Genomic DNA, 17,302 nt, shown 5'->3' with positions numbered 1-17,302 from the left:
ACCTATCGAACCCGCATGGACACAAGATTCTTACAGAAATCTGTCAACTTTGGGGAAGGAAAAATTACATTCAGTATGGGGGTGTGTGAGAGATCAGTGGATGGCAACATCAACAGCCTGAGGTATCAAAACATTTGTGCTACCCATTACATTAAAAACCACAGGAGAGGGCAAATTCCCAGCAGGATAGCGCTCCTTCTCATACTTCAGCCTCCACATCAAAGTTCCTAAAACCAAAGAAGGTGAAGGTGCTCCAGGACTGGCGAGCCCAGTCACCAGACATGAACATTATTGAGCATGTCTGGGGTAAGATGAAGGAGCAGGCATTGAAGATGAATCCAAAGAATCTTGATAAATTATTATTTCTATTAAGTGGCAAAACTTTTGTCTAAGCAAAGTAAGACCTTACTGTCCTAATTAAATAGTTAAAAATCAAGGCATAATGACATTTTAATTTGGTAAAATAAGCGTAATCTAGAGACTTTTGCCTTTTACATAAGCCACTTCTGATACCAAATGATCAAAAGTCAAGTTTTTATTTGTTGTCCCTAAAACTTAAATAGGTGACAAGACTTTTGTTAGGTAGTGTATATCGCACATTTTGCATTTGTTTGTAAATCTGCTTCTTTTTGGTCTCCATGTCTCCCCATTTTCAAAATAAGAGTAAAACTTACGTAGTAAGAATAATAAAAGCACAGATTTAGCTAAAAATATATAGAAAAAATTTTATTGTTGTAATGTTACTAGGAAACGTTGTGGCAAATCTAACACTGCCTGGAGCGTACATATTAGTATTGTAGATCATGTATGTAGTACAATCGACTTATCTTTTACCAAAAATAACTTTCTTATATACAATCCCAGTTACTGTACTGAGTACTTCTCCCAGTAGTTACAGTATAGTAACTATGACAACATTCCTCCCAAAGCCCCAAAAACTGGTTGAAATCTGCAAACGTATCCCTTAAATGGAACCACATGGTTTTAGAAATACAGTGTGGAGAGAAAGCTAATGCTAACATGTCTCACCTGGATGACGCGGCCCTCAGCTGTGCCAAGGCTGACCACAGTGTGGTTTTGGATCGGCACCACAGCTATGGAGGTGAGAAGAACATTCCGGAAGCGCCCATGGAAATAGTCCCGGCGCGGGTTGGTGCTTGTAACTTCTAGCCGATAGCCTCTTTCATGCTTCCCACAGCTGAAGGAATCTCCTACAAACGTCTGATAATGAAAGCAGAAACACATGGAGAAGTTAAACGCGACAGCTTTTTTTTTACCTGGATTTAAGCTTAAAATACTCTACATGATGTGTGGATATATTCTGCAGAATTCTCATTTTTCCAAAGTAATAGCCTCAAGTTCACCATACAAATTGCAATGTATGGGTTAGATGATTGTGGAAAAGAAGCTTGGGCAACACAACAGTAAAGCCCTATCTAAGCTCGGTATCTACTGGCTGTTGCAGTTGCATGTTTTCTCCCTTGGTGCTTGGATCATCCGTGCCGCATTCTGACGGCTGTGCTCACAGATGGCAGGAATTCATGGGAAACTGTGAGGAACGCTGGGCTCGCTGCTGCTCTGTTAGAGTGCTGATTGAGGCCAGCTTTGTTTGGCTGGGATCACTACAACCTGTGGAGTTTTGGAAGTTTCAGAGAGCTTCAGATATTAAAGGGGCCGTGTTCATAACCCTTTTCTAACACGTCCCCCTGAAGTCCACTTGTATTGTAGAAAAACAGTCCTAATTAGGCTTAACATGACCCCACACCCTCTTAAAATGACCTATAATCCATATTTGCTACTGTATCTTGGCTGTATTGCATTTGCACTGTTTAAAGTTGTTGCACAAGTCAGCTCTGAAGCTTTTTATTTTCTCATACAAGTTTTTTTGAAAGTTTTAATTAAAGTGTTGTAAACCATGAACCAAAACAAGCAGCTATGAGGAGGATAAAACACGTTACAAACTGAAGCAAAAAAGTATATGAATGACAAACAAAATGACAAAAGTACTGTGTACTCAACGACATTATTGAGAGAAGCACTAAATATTAATAATGAGGGAGAAATTTTTTGAAGTTTTTGTTTTTTTCCACCATATAAACAATACACTCACCGGCCACTTTATTCGGTACAACTTACTAGTACCGGGTTGGACCCGCTTTTGCCTTCAGAACTGCCTTAATCCTTCATGGCATAGATTCAACAAGGTACTGGAAATATTCCTGAGATTTTGGTTCTTATTGACATGATAGCATCACACAGTTGCTGCAGATTTGTTAGCTGCACATCCATGATGCGAATCTCCCGTTCCACCACATCCCAAAGGTGCTCTATTTGATTAAGAACTGGTGACTGTGGAGGCCATTTGAGTCCAGTAAACTCATTGTCATGTTCAAGAAACCAGTCTGAGATGATTCACGCTTTATGACATGGTGAGTTATCCTGCTGAAAGTATCCATCAGAAGATGGGTACACTGTGGTCATAAAGCGATGGACATGGTCAGCAAAAAGACTCAAGTAGGCTGTGGAAGTGACACAATGCTCTATTGGTACTTATGGGACCAAAGCGTGAAAAAAAAAATATCCCCCACATCATTACACCACCACCACCAGCCTGAACCGTTGATACAAGGCAGGATGGATCCATGTTTTCATGTTGTTGACACCAAATTCTGACCCTACCATCTGAATGTCGCAGCACAAATCGAGACTGATCAGACCAGGCAACGTTTTACCAATCTTCTTTTGTCCAATTTTGGTGAGCCTGTGCGAATTGTAGCCTCAGTTTCCTGTTCTTAGCTGACAGAAGTGGCACCTGGTGTGGTCTTCTGCTTCTGAAAGCCCATCCGCCTCAAACTTGGATGTGTTGTGCATTCAGAGATGTTCTTCTGCATACCTCGGATGTAACGAGTGGGTATTTGAGTTACTATTGTCTTTCTATCAGCTGGAACCAGTCTGACCATTCTCCTCTGATCTCTGGCATCAACAAGGCATTTGTGTTCACAGAACTGCCGCTCACTGGATATTTTCTCTTTTTCACACCATTCTCTGTAAACCCTAGAGATGGTTGTGCGTGAAAATCCCAGTAGATCAGCAGTTTATGAAATACTCAGACCAGCCCATTTGGCACCAACAACCATGCCACGTTCAAAGTGACTTAAATCACCTTTCTTTCCCATTCTGATGCTTGGTTTGAGCTGCAGCAGATCGTCTTGACCATGTGTACATGCCTAAATGCATTGAGTTGCTGCCATGTGATTGGCTGATTAGAAATTTGTGATAACAAGCAGTTGGAAAGGTGTACCTAATAAAGTGGCCAGTGAGTGTATATCATGTTTAATACAAAATATGCACATACATACAAATACTGTATGTAAATATTTTTGAGAGCTGGATGATGTCATGTGCAGTGACTCATATGAAGTGGGAGGAGCTAAGAATCTCTTTTTAATGCTTTGATAACTCAGCTCTCTCATTTTTTTTTTTTTGGTGAAGCATCATAGATAATATGGTTTTTCAGAATAAATTCAGCAATTAAAGACAATTGTTTTTAAAAAAATAAACAATTTATGCACACATATGGGTTTGACTAAACCATATCTAATTGATTAACAGCATTGGTTCATCTGTTTATCAATTGATTTTTAAGCAGCAATTCCCCTGTGCAGAAAATGAATGTTTTTACTTCCAGAAACTGTTGCGCTCTATTGTACAATGATCTCCTGTTATGATTGGCTAACTGTACCAGCATAGTTGCTTGTGTCATTCATCAGGACAGGCCAAGCTGATGAAACTAAATAGTCACAGAGGGAAGAAGTGAATGTGATGATTTCTGCACACAACATCAATGTATTACTTCAAAATAAAAACATAAAATCTTGTTTTTTTCTGATACGTCCCCTTTAAGATAACATTTTAAGACAGCTTTTTCAACATTCATGCCCAAGCATTTTTCATTATAGCGATGAGCTGAGTGAATGAAAATTAATCCCTGACATTAGATGGCAAGGGGACAAAGCCGAAAAGAAAATGAATTAATGACATTAGATGGCAATAAGGAACAGCAGAAATACCCTGGTCAAAGGTGGCGCCACACAATTTTACACTCCCGAAACTCGCTTATTACACTGTCATGCCTTTTCCTTCTGTATTTCTCAAATAAGCCTTTTTCTTTTCTGTTTAACCTCCTCCATTACAGCACACAAACACCTGGTAAAACGCTTGCATAAAAAAAGTTATAAGCCATGAAAAAAAATTAAGTCTAATAAAACGTAACTCCTGTCTGATCTGCAATTCCTCTGTGATCAGTTAGACTGTCTTGTGCTTAAGCGCCACCAAGTCATGTTTTATTGTAACTTCAGCAGCTGGTCGGCCATTAACAACAAACACAGAAGAGTTGATTTACAGTAGAAATTGAAGTATAACTCTAGTAAGAACAAAACTGACTCTGTTTGTTCATGACACATTTTTTGTGTTTGTAATGTTTAAAGCTGCTTGATTTAAAGCAATCTACTGACTAAAGTTCTATATAAACAAACATTATAGAATTTTATTTGACTGTATTTGAGTACTATCTATAAAGAAATACTTTCTTAACTGCTGATTTCTCACCACTTTTGTTTTGTGTGTGTATTTATTTTGTTATTAGGTAGAAAGTTTTGTGGTATATGCTATAATTATTAGGGGTGTGAACCTACACTGGTCTCATGGTTCGGTTCGGTTACGATTATCATGCCATCAATTTGGTTCAATTCGATATCTCGGTGCATCATGGTGCATTGACGATGTTTTCCATACACAATTTGATATTTTACTTAGCAACACAATAATTCTTGTATTAAAATGTACAATTTATGAATATATTTATATATTATTTGCAATACAATTTTGTCCTTTAATACAAGAATTCAAGTATGAACTCTTTTAATTTTACCTGCTCGAAGAAAACACTCTTTATATGTATCAAACAAAACTAAAGTACATGCACGGAACAACATAAGCATTTATAGCAAATAAACTAATGTAAATATTATCCCGCTTGCTTTTTGAGTTTTGTTGAGTGAGTTCTTAAACGCCCATGATTGATCACTCGCTCAACAGAAAGGGCTGCTCACCTTCTCACTATTATCATCAATATTATTACTCCTACTTTTGTTATCATTATTATTAGTACTGTCCTGACATGTCCTGTTATCTCCTCATTTTCATTATTACAAGTATTTCTACCATTGTCATTATTCAGGTTGCTGTAGTTGTAGTAGTAGTCATAGTAGTAGTGGTTGAAGTTATAGTTTGGGTCTTTGAAGTAGTAGTTGAAGTAGTAGATGTTGTTGGTATAGTGGTATCAGAAGTAGTGGATGTGTAGTAGTAGTAGTAGTAGTCGTTGTCGTTGTCTGTGTAGTAGTATCAGAAGCAGTAGACGTTGTTGATGTAGATGTTGTAGTAGCAGTCATTCCTGTAGTAGTATCAGTAGTAGATGTAGTAGTAGTATCAGTGGTAGTAGTCGTTGTAATAGGTTCAGTAGTAGTACACATTGTAGGAGTAGTAGTGGTTGTGGCTGTAGTAGCAGTAGTATTAGTTGTAGCATTAGAAACTCTCTGTAGTAGTAGTAGTAGTTGGTGTAGTATTTGGGATTTATTTTTATTATTATTATTTTTATTATTGTAGTGGTTGTTGTTAATGATTATTACTGTTGTCCTTTCTTGCTTGTTTACTGTCATTATTACTATCATTATATCACTAGCATTGTTGTCACTCCTTATATAAGTTACTTGCTTCATTTAGTGACTATTGTTCCTTTTGTATGTACTCTGACCTGTTTACCATGTTACCTTTACATGCACACACGCGCACACACACACACACACACACACACACACACACACACACACACACACACACACACACACACACACACACACACACACACACACACACACGCACCTGCCGGTACTTGATTGTATTGTTGTTGTTTTTTGTATTTTTGTTATTGTTTCATTTTCTTTGTATTTGCATTATCTCAAATTGTGTACCTTTTGTATATTCTAATAAAATAAAAAATAATAAATAATAAAAACTGCACAAATAAATGATACAATTATACTAAAAAAAAAAAAAAGAAAAAAAAAACAGAAAGGGCTGCGATTGTCTCAAACATTCAGCGCAGTTCTGATGCTGTTCAGCAAACAGTGGATCCACAAGTGGAAAGAAAATGGATCCACAAGTAACATTATTTTTATAACAGCCAAGAGAGGAAATAAAACGTTCCCTCACGAACACGCCAGCAGGTCAACGGGGCCACAGAGAGTGAGAAAGAGAGTGTTGACAGCTTTCATTTTTTCCTAGCTGGGTTTTGATGTACTTCCTTGTCAGTGAAAGACTGTGCAGCAAACTCACAAGCAGTGAATTGTGCAGTTATCTACTTTTTAGGTAGTTGGAGCGTTCAATTACTAAGCTACTGCCATATAACGCATATGTGATAAATGACGTCAGTACATAATAACCAGTTATAATTATTACTGAACCAATACCAAATTGTTCACGTCTGCATCGCGATGCATCAAAGAAACTAATTTTGACACCCCTAATAAGTATGTTGTAGCAGTATATCATGGTGAGTATATTTACCATTCTGTCATAATATTCTCCAAGAATTTGTTTATTATGTTTTAAATTTCCCTTTAAATATTTAAAGTTTGTTTGAGTTTTGAGTACTGTCATACAGTAGAATAATACTAGAATAATAGGTGAAGACAAAATAAATGTCTTGGTTAATAAGAAATATAAATATTCAGTATAAGAGGAAATGTCATAGGGAAGCCTTGCGCAACTGACCAGAGAAGGAGGTGGGCCCTAAAAGTAAATAAAAATTTGAGAACCCCTGTCCTAAATATCTACTTTAGTGTTCAGCAATGCAACAAAGGTGAGCAAATAATCCCCAAATTGTACTGTTGAGTTACCTATCCCTCTAATTATTATAGTTTATCCAAGTTAGTGTTTAGCTCAATAACCAAAAAAGCAACTGGCACCTGAGGGCCTCACTGTGGTCAAACTCAAAGGGTCACGTACCCTAGTATGAAAGTAAAGAAGACATTAATAATTAATGAAACCAGACCCTGGCACCACAGGCCATGACTAAAAAACCCTGTTGGAGTACAGAGAACAAGCGATTAATGATTAACACTGCATTTACTCAAACCCCTCTACGGTTTCCCAGCATGGTGACGAAAACCGTAAAAAACACACCCATGATAAAAAAAAAATCACAAAAGGCCCAAAAACGAAACTCCATCCCGTGCCAGAAAATGTCTCACTCTTTCAACCCCTCAATGTGAGTAAGTCGCATGAGTCAGTGTGTTATCTGTGGTTGCCGCTTCATTTTGAGGACATGTCTCAAAGGGCTGCTTTGAAGATGCGGAGAACAATACAGGTAGACGATAAATCAGGCCGAACGGGCTCTCATTACAGGCCTGAGCGGCTTGGCTCAGAGGTACAGAATCGGTATACAGGTGGAAAACTCAGTGAATATGAAGGGGGATTACAGGCCAGCTTATCCAGTCCCCTCCAGGAAAAGAAGAACGTCTTTGGGCTTCCATTAAGGGAGCGACAGAACAAGGATGAGTGAGACACATGTTGCATGAAGTGGCCAAGACGTCTTTGATGTGCCTTCAGCAGAGCGTGTTTGCTTTTGGAGTTATACAAGCCCACCGTGATCTATCATAATGGCTGAGCTACCACGTATATCAAAAAAGGAATTGCGTAAGCATGCGCAAAAAAGCGCAGCGATATGGGATTGATTCAGTGGGCCTGACCCATCACCAGCTGAGCACACCCTTGTTTTATTTTCATAGCAAATAAACTTCACGTTTCGCGGTGTGTTTGGAGAAGAAGACATTCCGCTGTTTAGCTCAGGGTATTTTGAGGATCAAGGCTAGAAATTGAAAAACCTGTGCAGTGTTTTGACAAGCTTGGTTTGCTCTGATCCTGAGGCTCCTCCAGCAGCCGGGAGTCTCGCAGAGCTGTTGAACGTTTGCTCTCTGTATTTTCTGCTTCACTTGTTAAAGGGCTGTTCAGGGTTCAATACAAGTTAAACTCAATCAACAGCATTTGTGGTGTACCGTAATGTTTACAGAGTGCTGCGGGGATGACGTGTTGTTGTAGGCCAATCCCAAAGTTTGCATTCCCCTAATTCCTTCCACAAAAAATGAAGAAAACAAGGGAAAAAACAAAGGAGAATAATGAGAAAATGAAAGTTTATGATTCTCACAAGTTTTAATGAAGGTGGATGTACAATCTGTAAAAGTAAACACAGAATGTCATCATCACTAAACTTCTGACAACTCTTTTAATCTTTATTTAAAATCTACTAGTTGACAAGGAGTAGTTAATAGTTAAAAGCTCAACATGCTCGAGTTTAAAGAAAAAGAGTCTGTAAAAAGGGGACTACTTTCTTTTTCATTATTTATTTAATCTCACCAACACTCACTATTTTAGTGTCTTAAGGGGCTACATTTTTCCCTCACAAATGATCTTAGGAAAAAAATATGAAGTTACGGGTTGTGTTTTTTGGCTATAATGTGCCTTGGCTGCCAAAATGTTTCTTTCTCTCAAATGCAAATTAAAAAGCAAATCATTTCTTAATAGTCAATTATCTCAGCAACCCAGGCTCATTCTGAAAACATACCTCTATATAGATTTCTGGAGAGCGCCAAATATGTCCCAGGAGATACGTTTTTTGCAGTTTTTGTTCTTGCGAACCCACCAGAGGCCACTGTGTACGCTTTTTCAGATCTAAAATTTCTCTCGCAAGTGCCATTTGCGCCTGCTGTTCTCACATAAGTCCTCCAGAGGCTGCTGTCGACTGACTGACTGACTATCCAATGGACTGACCTACCCTCTTCCTTCCATAAACCCAACCAATAGTGTTTTCAAACGCACCGATTGACCAGCCGCCACCCACTTCCCTCGACTCAACCGACAGTATTGTCAAAAGCAATCCAGAAAAAAAAGCCCTCACCTGTTTTTTACTATGTTTTCAGATTTTACCACGTTCTCACCCTGTTATTTACTAGATTATTTTATTTATTGGCTTCTGTTTTTGTCTTACCTGCTTTCTGGAGCCGTTCTTCACTGGACTCAAACCCTGTCGTTGTAGTCAACTCCTCTCTGCATCTCAAGTCCGCTGAAGTACATGGTGAGCTAATTGGTCAAACTGAAAAAAGCAGTAAAGCCGTCCACATGGAGGTAAGCGGTCAGCTTCATACTGCCCTGCAGTGTTCGCTTTAAATATGAAATGTTGCCATACGTACTTCTGGTTACATAATTTGAGATCTCCAGAAAAGTATATAGGGCTACGTTTTCAGAATGAGCTTATGTTGGATCTCAGAATGCAAATCTGCGACCCAAAAACCACTGCAAGTGAGTGAGTGCAAACATCTGAAGGCAGGTGACATTGTTACCTTATGTTGCGCCCAAGACACTTATGTTGTTGTGTTTGGACTGCAGAAAGTCAGTCAGTTTCTTTTACATGTATACTGTATCTACAAGTATGTGTGTTACAGATCATTTATGTAAACATTTCCCTATGTGAGAATCCAACTATTGACTGATTAAACAAGGAAAAAATGGAGGGGGAGTGACTTTCCTTGACCTGGCAACCCTGTTCATTGTAGGGTTGGGCTGATAGACGATACCATCGTCCATTGCCAATGGCCGATAGCCACCATGATGCTGAGCCGGCATCGCCCCCTCCGCCCCGCCCCCGTCGCAGCAGCAACCCACTTGCGAAAAATACACACTTAGACCCCATTTACACCAATACCTCTTTTTAAAATGGCATTTTAGAATAAAAAGGATCCACGTCCACAATGGCATTTCATCTAGCATTTCTGAAAAAGCCCTCCTTCCACACTATTCTATACCACTGAAAACACGCATCACGGTACCACACACACACACACTCTGTCATACGCTGCTGCATCTGTACGATCAATAATGAAAAAAATTCTGTAATATACGATAATTTCATAATTTTATGGCATTTAAAATTAATTTCATTGTAATCTTATGGGCCTTCTATACTTACTGATTTAGCTGCATCTTTTGTCTACTGTCTGTGATGAGAATCTCATCTTACATCACATTTTCTCAGCCAATCAACGTGGAGAATGTCTCTCTCTCAGGTTGAATCATCAGGTCGCTCATAAGCAATGAAGTTTTAAAAAGTAGTGCTGAAAAGGCAGGTGAGAAGGACAGGGGAATTTGCCCTTGTTATTGTCATTTTTCCCCATTCAATTGCGTCATTTAAACATGTTTTTCCAAAGTCAATCTCATCAAAACAACGCCACAAAATCGGCTCAATACTGATACTCTAAATGGGCTCATGCACACCTCAAAGTGTATTAAGAAATTCAGGAGGGTGCGCTGCTTTCAAGCCAAGCAGCACTATGTTGCGGTCTAATTTGAAACGCAAAATGAATCCCTCAACACCTGGCAACACGCAGATATCCGATGACAGCGACTTGGAGGTGGAGTTTGAACCCTCTAAGGTACACCTAGATTATTACATATACATGTTTTTACGTATTGTGGTTATTTGCACGTTGTGTCAGAACGCGATTTGGGTAGATAATAGCTGTATACTCTCCGTTTGATTCGTGTACGATAATTTTCCTCCAAATGCAATAGTTTTGAGGTTCTGATACGATACTTTGACATTTGCAATCTGGCAACACTTGTTCCAGCAGTCAGCCCAGAGAGCAGTGCACATTGGACAGTTTATCAAGGATGTACTGCTGGATTGCTTCTCACTATAGTTGCTTAACGTGATATTTAATTAATCTTGTCTCTATCTAACAACTCTTCGGCCTTTTGAATCTATCAGGTAACGTGTCACGGCGTCAGTACACTGCTTCAATCTTTCGCTTTCACGCTTGTACTTAGTAATTTTTGAAAACCTCAGATGCTGTTGGTTGGTTCCTGTTGGTTGTGCACCTTTTTACCAACCAAGTTTGTTGACGCCATTATAACAACACAGATAACTCTGTCTATTCATGCCAGAGTCCCACGGAAAAAGTGCTTGACAGGTGGTCATTTGTGTGTAACTTAACTTTATTTATTTATGATTTGGTTATGGATAAAACAAAAACTACAAAAAATTCTCCGTTATGAATTAATTAATTATTCATAAATAATGAATTCACCTCAGCCTCCGACGACGATGCCATCGTCTATCGCGTTGTTTCACATTAGACATCGTACGATGCCAAATTGGTCGACATCGCCCAACCCTAGTTCGTTGTTGTATTGGTTGTCAAGTACTTGCACAACAGATTGAACATGTAAATTGCATACTTTACATCATTTATTTTCTAAACAAAATCACTTTCAAATAATAAAACTTCTTCAAAAATATGTATTATAAATCTTTTTAACAAAAGTTAGCATTAGTCAACAAAATACTGCAACAGACTAACAGAATATTATAAAATGAAACATTTTTTTTTTTGTTTTAAGTTGAAAACGCCATTTTTGAAGCTCCGCTTCAGCCACTTGTAATGAAAAAAATTGAGGCTGAACTAAATGTACAAATATGCTGAACTATTTTAGTTATTTAAACTTCATGCAACACTTTATGAACACTGAAAATAAAAAAGTTCAACTTTCCCCTAACATTTAATTTTAAGGCACTTTTAAGACTTAAATAAAATAATTCATTCATTCATTCATTTTCTTTGCGGCTTAATCCCTTTATTAATCCGGAGTCACCACAGCGGAATGAACCGCCAACTTATCCAGCATATGTTTTACGCAACGGATGCCCTTCCAGCCGCAACCCATCTCTGGGAAATAACCATACACACACACTCACACTCATACACTACGGACAATTTAGCCTACCCAATTCACCTATACCACATTTCTTTGGACTGTGGGGGAAACCGGAGCACCCGGAGGAAACCCACACGAACGCAGGGAGAAAATAAAATAATATCTATATAAAATTATATAAAAATAAAATTATTACTTAAATAATAAAATTAGTTGAAATCAACATTTTAAGGAGTATGTCATTGAGACAATGTTGTAGAATTGAATATTAATTGCCACAATTTATTTACTAAAACAGTACATTTTTAAACATTTATACTGCACAATAGCAAAGTTTTTTTTTTTTGCATTTGCTTTTAAGTAAAAGGAGCAACCAATCAAATAATTTCCCATGACACAAGTGCTGTCATATAAGATTAACTTGAATTGAACCAAGAATATTACTTCATAGGTGAGTACTTTTGAGAATTATTTCACAGAATGCGGAAAATTATACCACTAAAAATGTGTTACCGACTAAAATCATTTTAATATGCATATTAATTGCATTTTGTAGCTTTACAATTTTACAATTTACACAATAGCCCCTTTTTAAAAGAATAGGATGAACAATTTTCTCACCATAAAAGTGCTGTCATTTAAGGTTAACTTGTATCGAACCCGACATATTACTTCATTCCTGTGTCTATTGTGTATATTTTTGAAGAATGCAACAAAAAAAAAGCCACATTAATGGCAGAGACAGTGCATAGGTCTTCTTTGACACATTAAGCAGCTCTCATTGTGTGCGGCACAATGCTGAGGTGATTGGGTTACTGAGCCCCACCTTTGGTGCTTCATAACTTCGTGGCCTTTGGCGTCACCTCCGAAAGGCTTGATATAAGTGAAAGGAGATCTGTATGACCAAATGTCACCTTCGCACACTTTTTTGTTAACCCTCGGGCTCTGGTGCACTTGCAATACAGCATACATGCAAATTTCTGGAACGTTGCTGTCCCACGCTGCCATCGTTCAGCTGCTTCTTGACAAAAATAATATGATCTTTGACCTCGCTAATGTTCTATCCGTTTATATGCATGTGTGTTGTTAGGGTTGTGCTCCACCTGTGCATTTATAAGGCACGTCGCGAAGCAACCTGATTCTGCTGTTTATGTGCCTTTCTTGGATTACTGGGTCGCGAGGGTCAGTAGTCTGGGGAGAATTAGAGAAGCTGACAATAATGTGGGATTAGAGGCTGGCAGTATTGGTGCCTGTCTGCTGGTGTGTTAATACCTGTGGATTTCTTCACAAACACTTGAAGAGCCTATTGTAGAGTTGTCAATTTTACTTTGATAAATTGTGGTTTAAGATATGGCGTAATGAGATATAACTGCGCTCCTTTACATACGTGAAGCTAGGTTCATTTACTTGTCAAGAGCTGAACACAGTGCCATGTTCTACTCTGAAAACAGCTAGTCTAGATATAATTTTGGATGATGTTTGATGGTGTAACATTGAAAAATGTGATGAAATTATCAGTTTGTTATTTAACATTTTTACTAAAAAAAATGGGGCTGCACGGTAGCGCAGTGGGTAGCACGTTCGCCTCACAGCAAGAAGGTTGCTGGTTTAAGCCTCGGCTAGGTCAGATGCCGTTTCTGTGTGGAGTTTGCATGATCTCCCCATGTTCATGTGGGTCTTCTCCAGGTGCTCCAGTTTCCCCCACAAGTCTTGTCATTTTAGTTTGGATTAGGGTTTACGGTTTAGTTTGTCCCAATCATTCATTAAATCTTTCCTAATATAACTAATTTAGTAGAAATATCTGTATTATTTTGTATATATCACAGTTTATACAACAGTTCTGTCTGGTTGTCGAATCTGAATGGCTGAAAGCAATGCAATATTTAGCAATTTCAGAATTCCTACAGCCTCCTCACCCTTCTGTTTTACTCCGCCCACATAGAGTGTCAGCAGATCAATAAACTTACTACAGATTGACAATTATTGCTGCTGTTGGACAACATAATGAACTTTTGAGGCATTTTGGGTGAGAATGTAGTTGTTTAGATTGCAATTATGCAGTTTATTTATAAGCATAGTGCCAATTTTAAATATCTATAATTTCTGCGAAACAGCGCCATCCACAAGATGGCGACAGAGACCGCATAATAAGCTCTTAGAGTAAGAAAAACCCAGCGCAATTTTAACGGTGATCAAATCATTATAAAACTGGTAAGTGACTTTCTAAGTCGATCTCTCTCCTTTGTATGATGTAGTGCTGTATTTTTACCATAGTAATTGTAGCGTGTCGAGTGTGAGATGAGACTCACATATAAAGAATGTATGTATTTAGTGTTGGCTACTCTTTGTATAACCCTGAGTTACTTTTTGGTTGGCCATCTGTGTCTCCTGTTTTCGTCACTGTAGACTAGTTCAGTAAACAGAAAGAAGAAATGCCCACATGTGTTTTGCGTTTTTGCTCATCGCAATTACAACAGTAATCTGCTAGTGTTTGCACTGCTTTAGCTTTTTCTGGGTAATTTAATGTGATATCCCAACTGCAACAGAAAAATACTTGGAAATATCTCTGTAGACTGATAGCATTTCATGTCGTTCAGCCTTATAATCTTAAAATGTGAGCAAAATCACCTGTTTTGTCATCACTTTAGACATTATGCTAGAGAATCATTCAAATACTAACTCTAAAGTGACGTTTGTGATGTAGCAACAGTTTCTGCTGTTCTGACGTCAGCTGCAGATGTAAATGAATGGCGGAAGAAAGTAGTTCCTCATACAAAAGGGTTTTTAGACCCTCCATGCTTGATTTTCTTTTTTATTTACACAATTATGCCATCGAACTGTTGTATAAATGCAATATTACATGAGTAGCAGTGCAATATGGATGTACATCGTCACTATGCAGCCATATCGCACTGCTACTCATGTGATATTGCTCATATATAAAGCACATATAAAGCACCTTAGTAGGATTATGTATATTTAATAACATGCAGTCCTACTTTATATTTATACTTTTGTTTTTTGGTTGTTGTTATCATATTAACTAAAGATCCTATTTATTTCCCATTCAATACTTCACCTCATTTTCACTTTTCTTCTCATGTCGGTTTAAACTGTAAAGATTTCACATTAAACTACCGTTTTCATAAATTTATAGTCTCAGTGCACTGTTGTTTTGACATACTAACATCTACACATTGTACTTTTGTAAAAACAAAATCCTGTGGTGATGAGAAGGTCATGTGATGAACCAATAATCTTTACAAACAGTAGACTCTATTGGGTTACTAAAGTAATTCGATAAACCTTATTTACCAAAATTAGATGTAACATAAACTCTAATAAACATAACTGAACTAAAAACAACCGTAGTGATGTCAAAAATGGAATTCTAGGAAAGTCAATTCATGGCTGTTCACCGTAAACATTAGGGAAACAGATTAAGCATTTCGGACTGTAGCATTGTTATATTTTTTCCTAGTAAAATCACAGCCATTACCTCACGTTCCTCACTTTTTGGTCTTTATGTTTCTGTGTTTCCATACGTTTTCACATGTCTCACCCTTTACCTCTCAACATTTTCTCTCCATCCAGCAGCAGTCAACTGATCTGTCAGCAGGGGACTTTGTTCCTCGCTCGGGTTTCCAGCTGGGAAACAATACACGGCCCAGCACAACCGCATGTATGTTTGCTAAAAAATTAATCAGTTTATTCAACTGCTCATGCTCAAATCCCTGCACATCTACTGATTTTGAACTTGCTGCTGCACGTTTCAAAACATTTCACCATGATTTATACGCCTGGACCAAACCAGTGATTTCTAAATAAAGTCATTACTCAAACCAAGATCAAAATGCAATTATTCTTAGAGATTTCTTAAAACAACAGGGCGGCATACTTGTTTTTTCATAGAGTACATGAGCCATAAAGTGTAGATAGGGCTAACGCTACACAATTTACACTAGCAAAAACAGCAATAGCTAAACATAAGTGAAAGAGAGCTTTTATTCTATTGACATACACTGAAACATTGTGCTCATAAGCTGGGCTCATCCATTCAATTAGATAAACAGACATAAGCAAACTGCGGATAATTTAGTGTGGAGTCCATTCCGGAGGCCCAGAGGTCTGTCATTATTTACTCATGCAACATGGATCTATTCAAAGCATTAGCAGGAACACCCATTCGTTAAAGCAGACAAGATGAGCAGGCTCAAAACATCACTCTCCGCCACAGTCGGCAAGCACGCTGGAGTAAAAAACCTCCAGCCTTATGAAGCATGGATCTGATAAAAGGCTAAAGAGCGCGGCTTTAAAACCACGAAGCGTTGAGACCCTTTAAAAGATCAAATCCAGCCCTTTATGGCAGGCAGAGCATTCAAATGCCTGGTTTCCAGTTGGCCAGAATAATCAATTCCAATCTTGACTGTAAAGGCTTGGCAGGGCCTGCTTTCCTGTGATGATCTTACGCTTTTTCACATGTCAGAGGGAGCAAAACGTGCCTCTGACAGGACTGATCAAACACAAGAGTTATACCATTTAAAGAGTTTCGCAGATTCTCTGTTCCTAATTTCAGCTAATTTATTTCCACACATGGTATTGTGCAGAAAACTTTGCTATGGTACAAACAAATGGCTGAAAATGTATGTGTTTAAGAGACCCAGAAGTACAAAGATTAGCTGTTAATTTATTCGGCGCCATGTCATCCAAAGTGTAGGTGTAGTTTCATTAGTACAGCAAAAAAGCGACTTTTAGCTAAAACTGTGGTCTTCGGTGACCCAAGAAATGCAAGGCAAAAGCTACAGGCATTTTGAGACATGGACAAGATGATATGCTGCAGTTCAAACCGAGCATCAGAATGGGGAAGAAAGGTGATTTAAGTGACTGTGAATGTGGCATGGTTGTTGGTACCAGACGAGCTGGTCTGAGTATTTCTCTAGTGTTTACAGAGAATGGTCTGAAAAAGAGATCAGAGAAGATTGGCTAGACTGGTTTGAGCTGATAGAAGGGCAACAGTAACTCAAATAACCACTCGTTACAACCGAGGTATGCAGAGGAGCATCTCCAAACACACAACAAGTCAAACCTTGAGGCAGATGGGCTACAGCAGCAGAAGACTACACCAGGTGCCACTTATGTCAGCTTAGAACAGGAAACTGAGGCTATAATTTGCACAGGCTCATCAAAATTGGACAAAAGAAGAATGGAAAAATGTTGCCTGGTCTGATGAGTGTCGATTTGTGCTGCAACATTCGGATGGTAGGGTCAGGAGCATGTAATCTGCTAGAACCATGTAAACATGCTGACCATCTTCTGATGGCTACTTTCAGCAGGATAACGCACCATGTCATAAAGCATGAATCATCTCAGACTGGTTTCTTGAACATGACAATGACTTCACTGTGCTCAAATGGCCTCCACAGTCACTAGACTTCAATCCAATAGAGCACCTTTGGGATGTGGTGTAACGAGAGAT

General features: G+C 38.4%; 1 protein-coding gene across 1 annotated transcript in view; it reads right to left on the bottom strand.

The window, feature by feature from the left end:
* Window positions 1-17,302, bottom strand: part of met (MET proto-oncogene, receptor tyrosine kinase) — a 108,975-nt gene that overhangs the window by 75,923 nt on the left and 15,750 nt on the right. Inside the window, exon 3 of the mRNA XM_056452426.1 lies at window positions 1,030-1,221. Within this exon, the coding sequence (XP_056308401.1) occupies window positions 1,030-1,221 (192 nt within the window). The remainder of the gene's footprint in view (window positions 1-1,029; window positions 1,222-17,302) is intronic.

This window comes from Danio aesculapii, chromosome 25 (assembly GCF_903798145.1).
Source record: "Danio aesculapii chromosome 25, fDanAes4.1, whole genome shotgun sequence".
NCBI lineage: Eukaryota > Metazoa > Chordata > Actinopteri > Cypriniformes > Danionidae > Danio > Danio aesculapii.
This window is presented reverse-complemented; position numbering and strand designations above follow the sequence as displayed.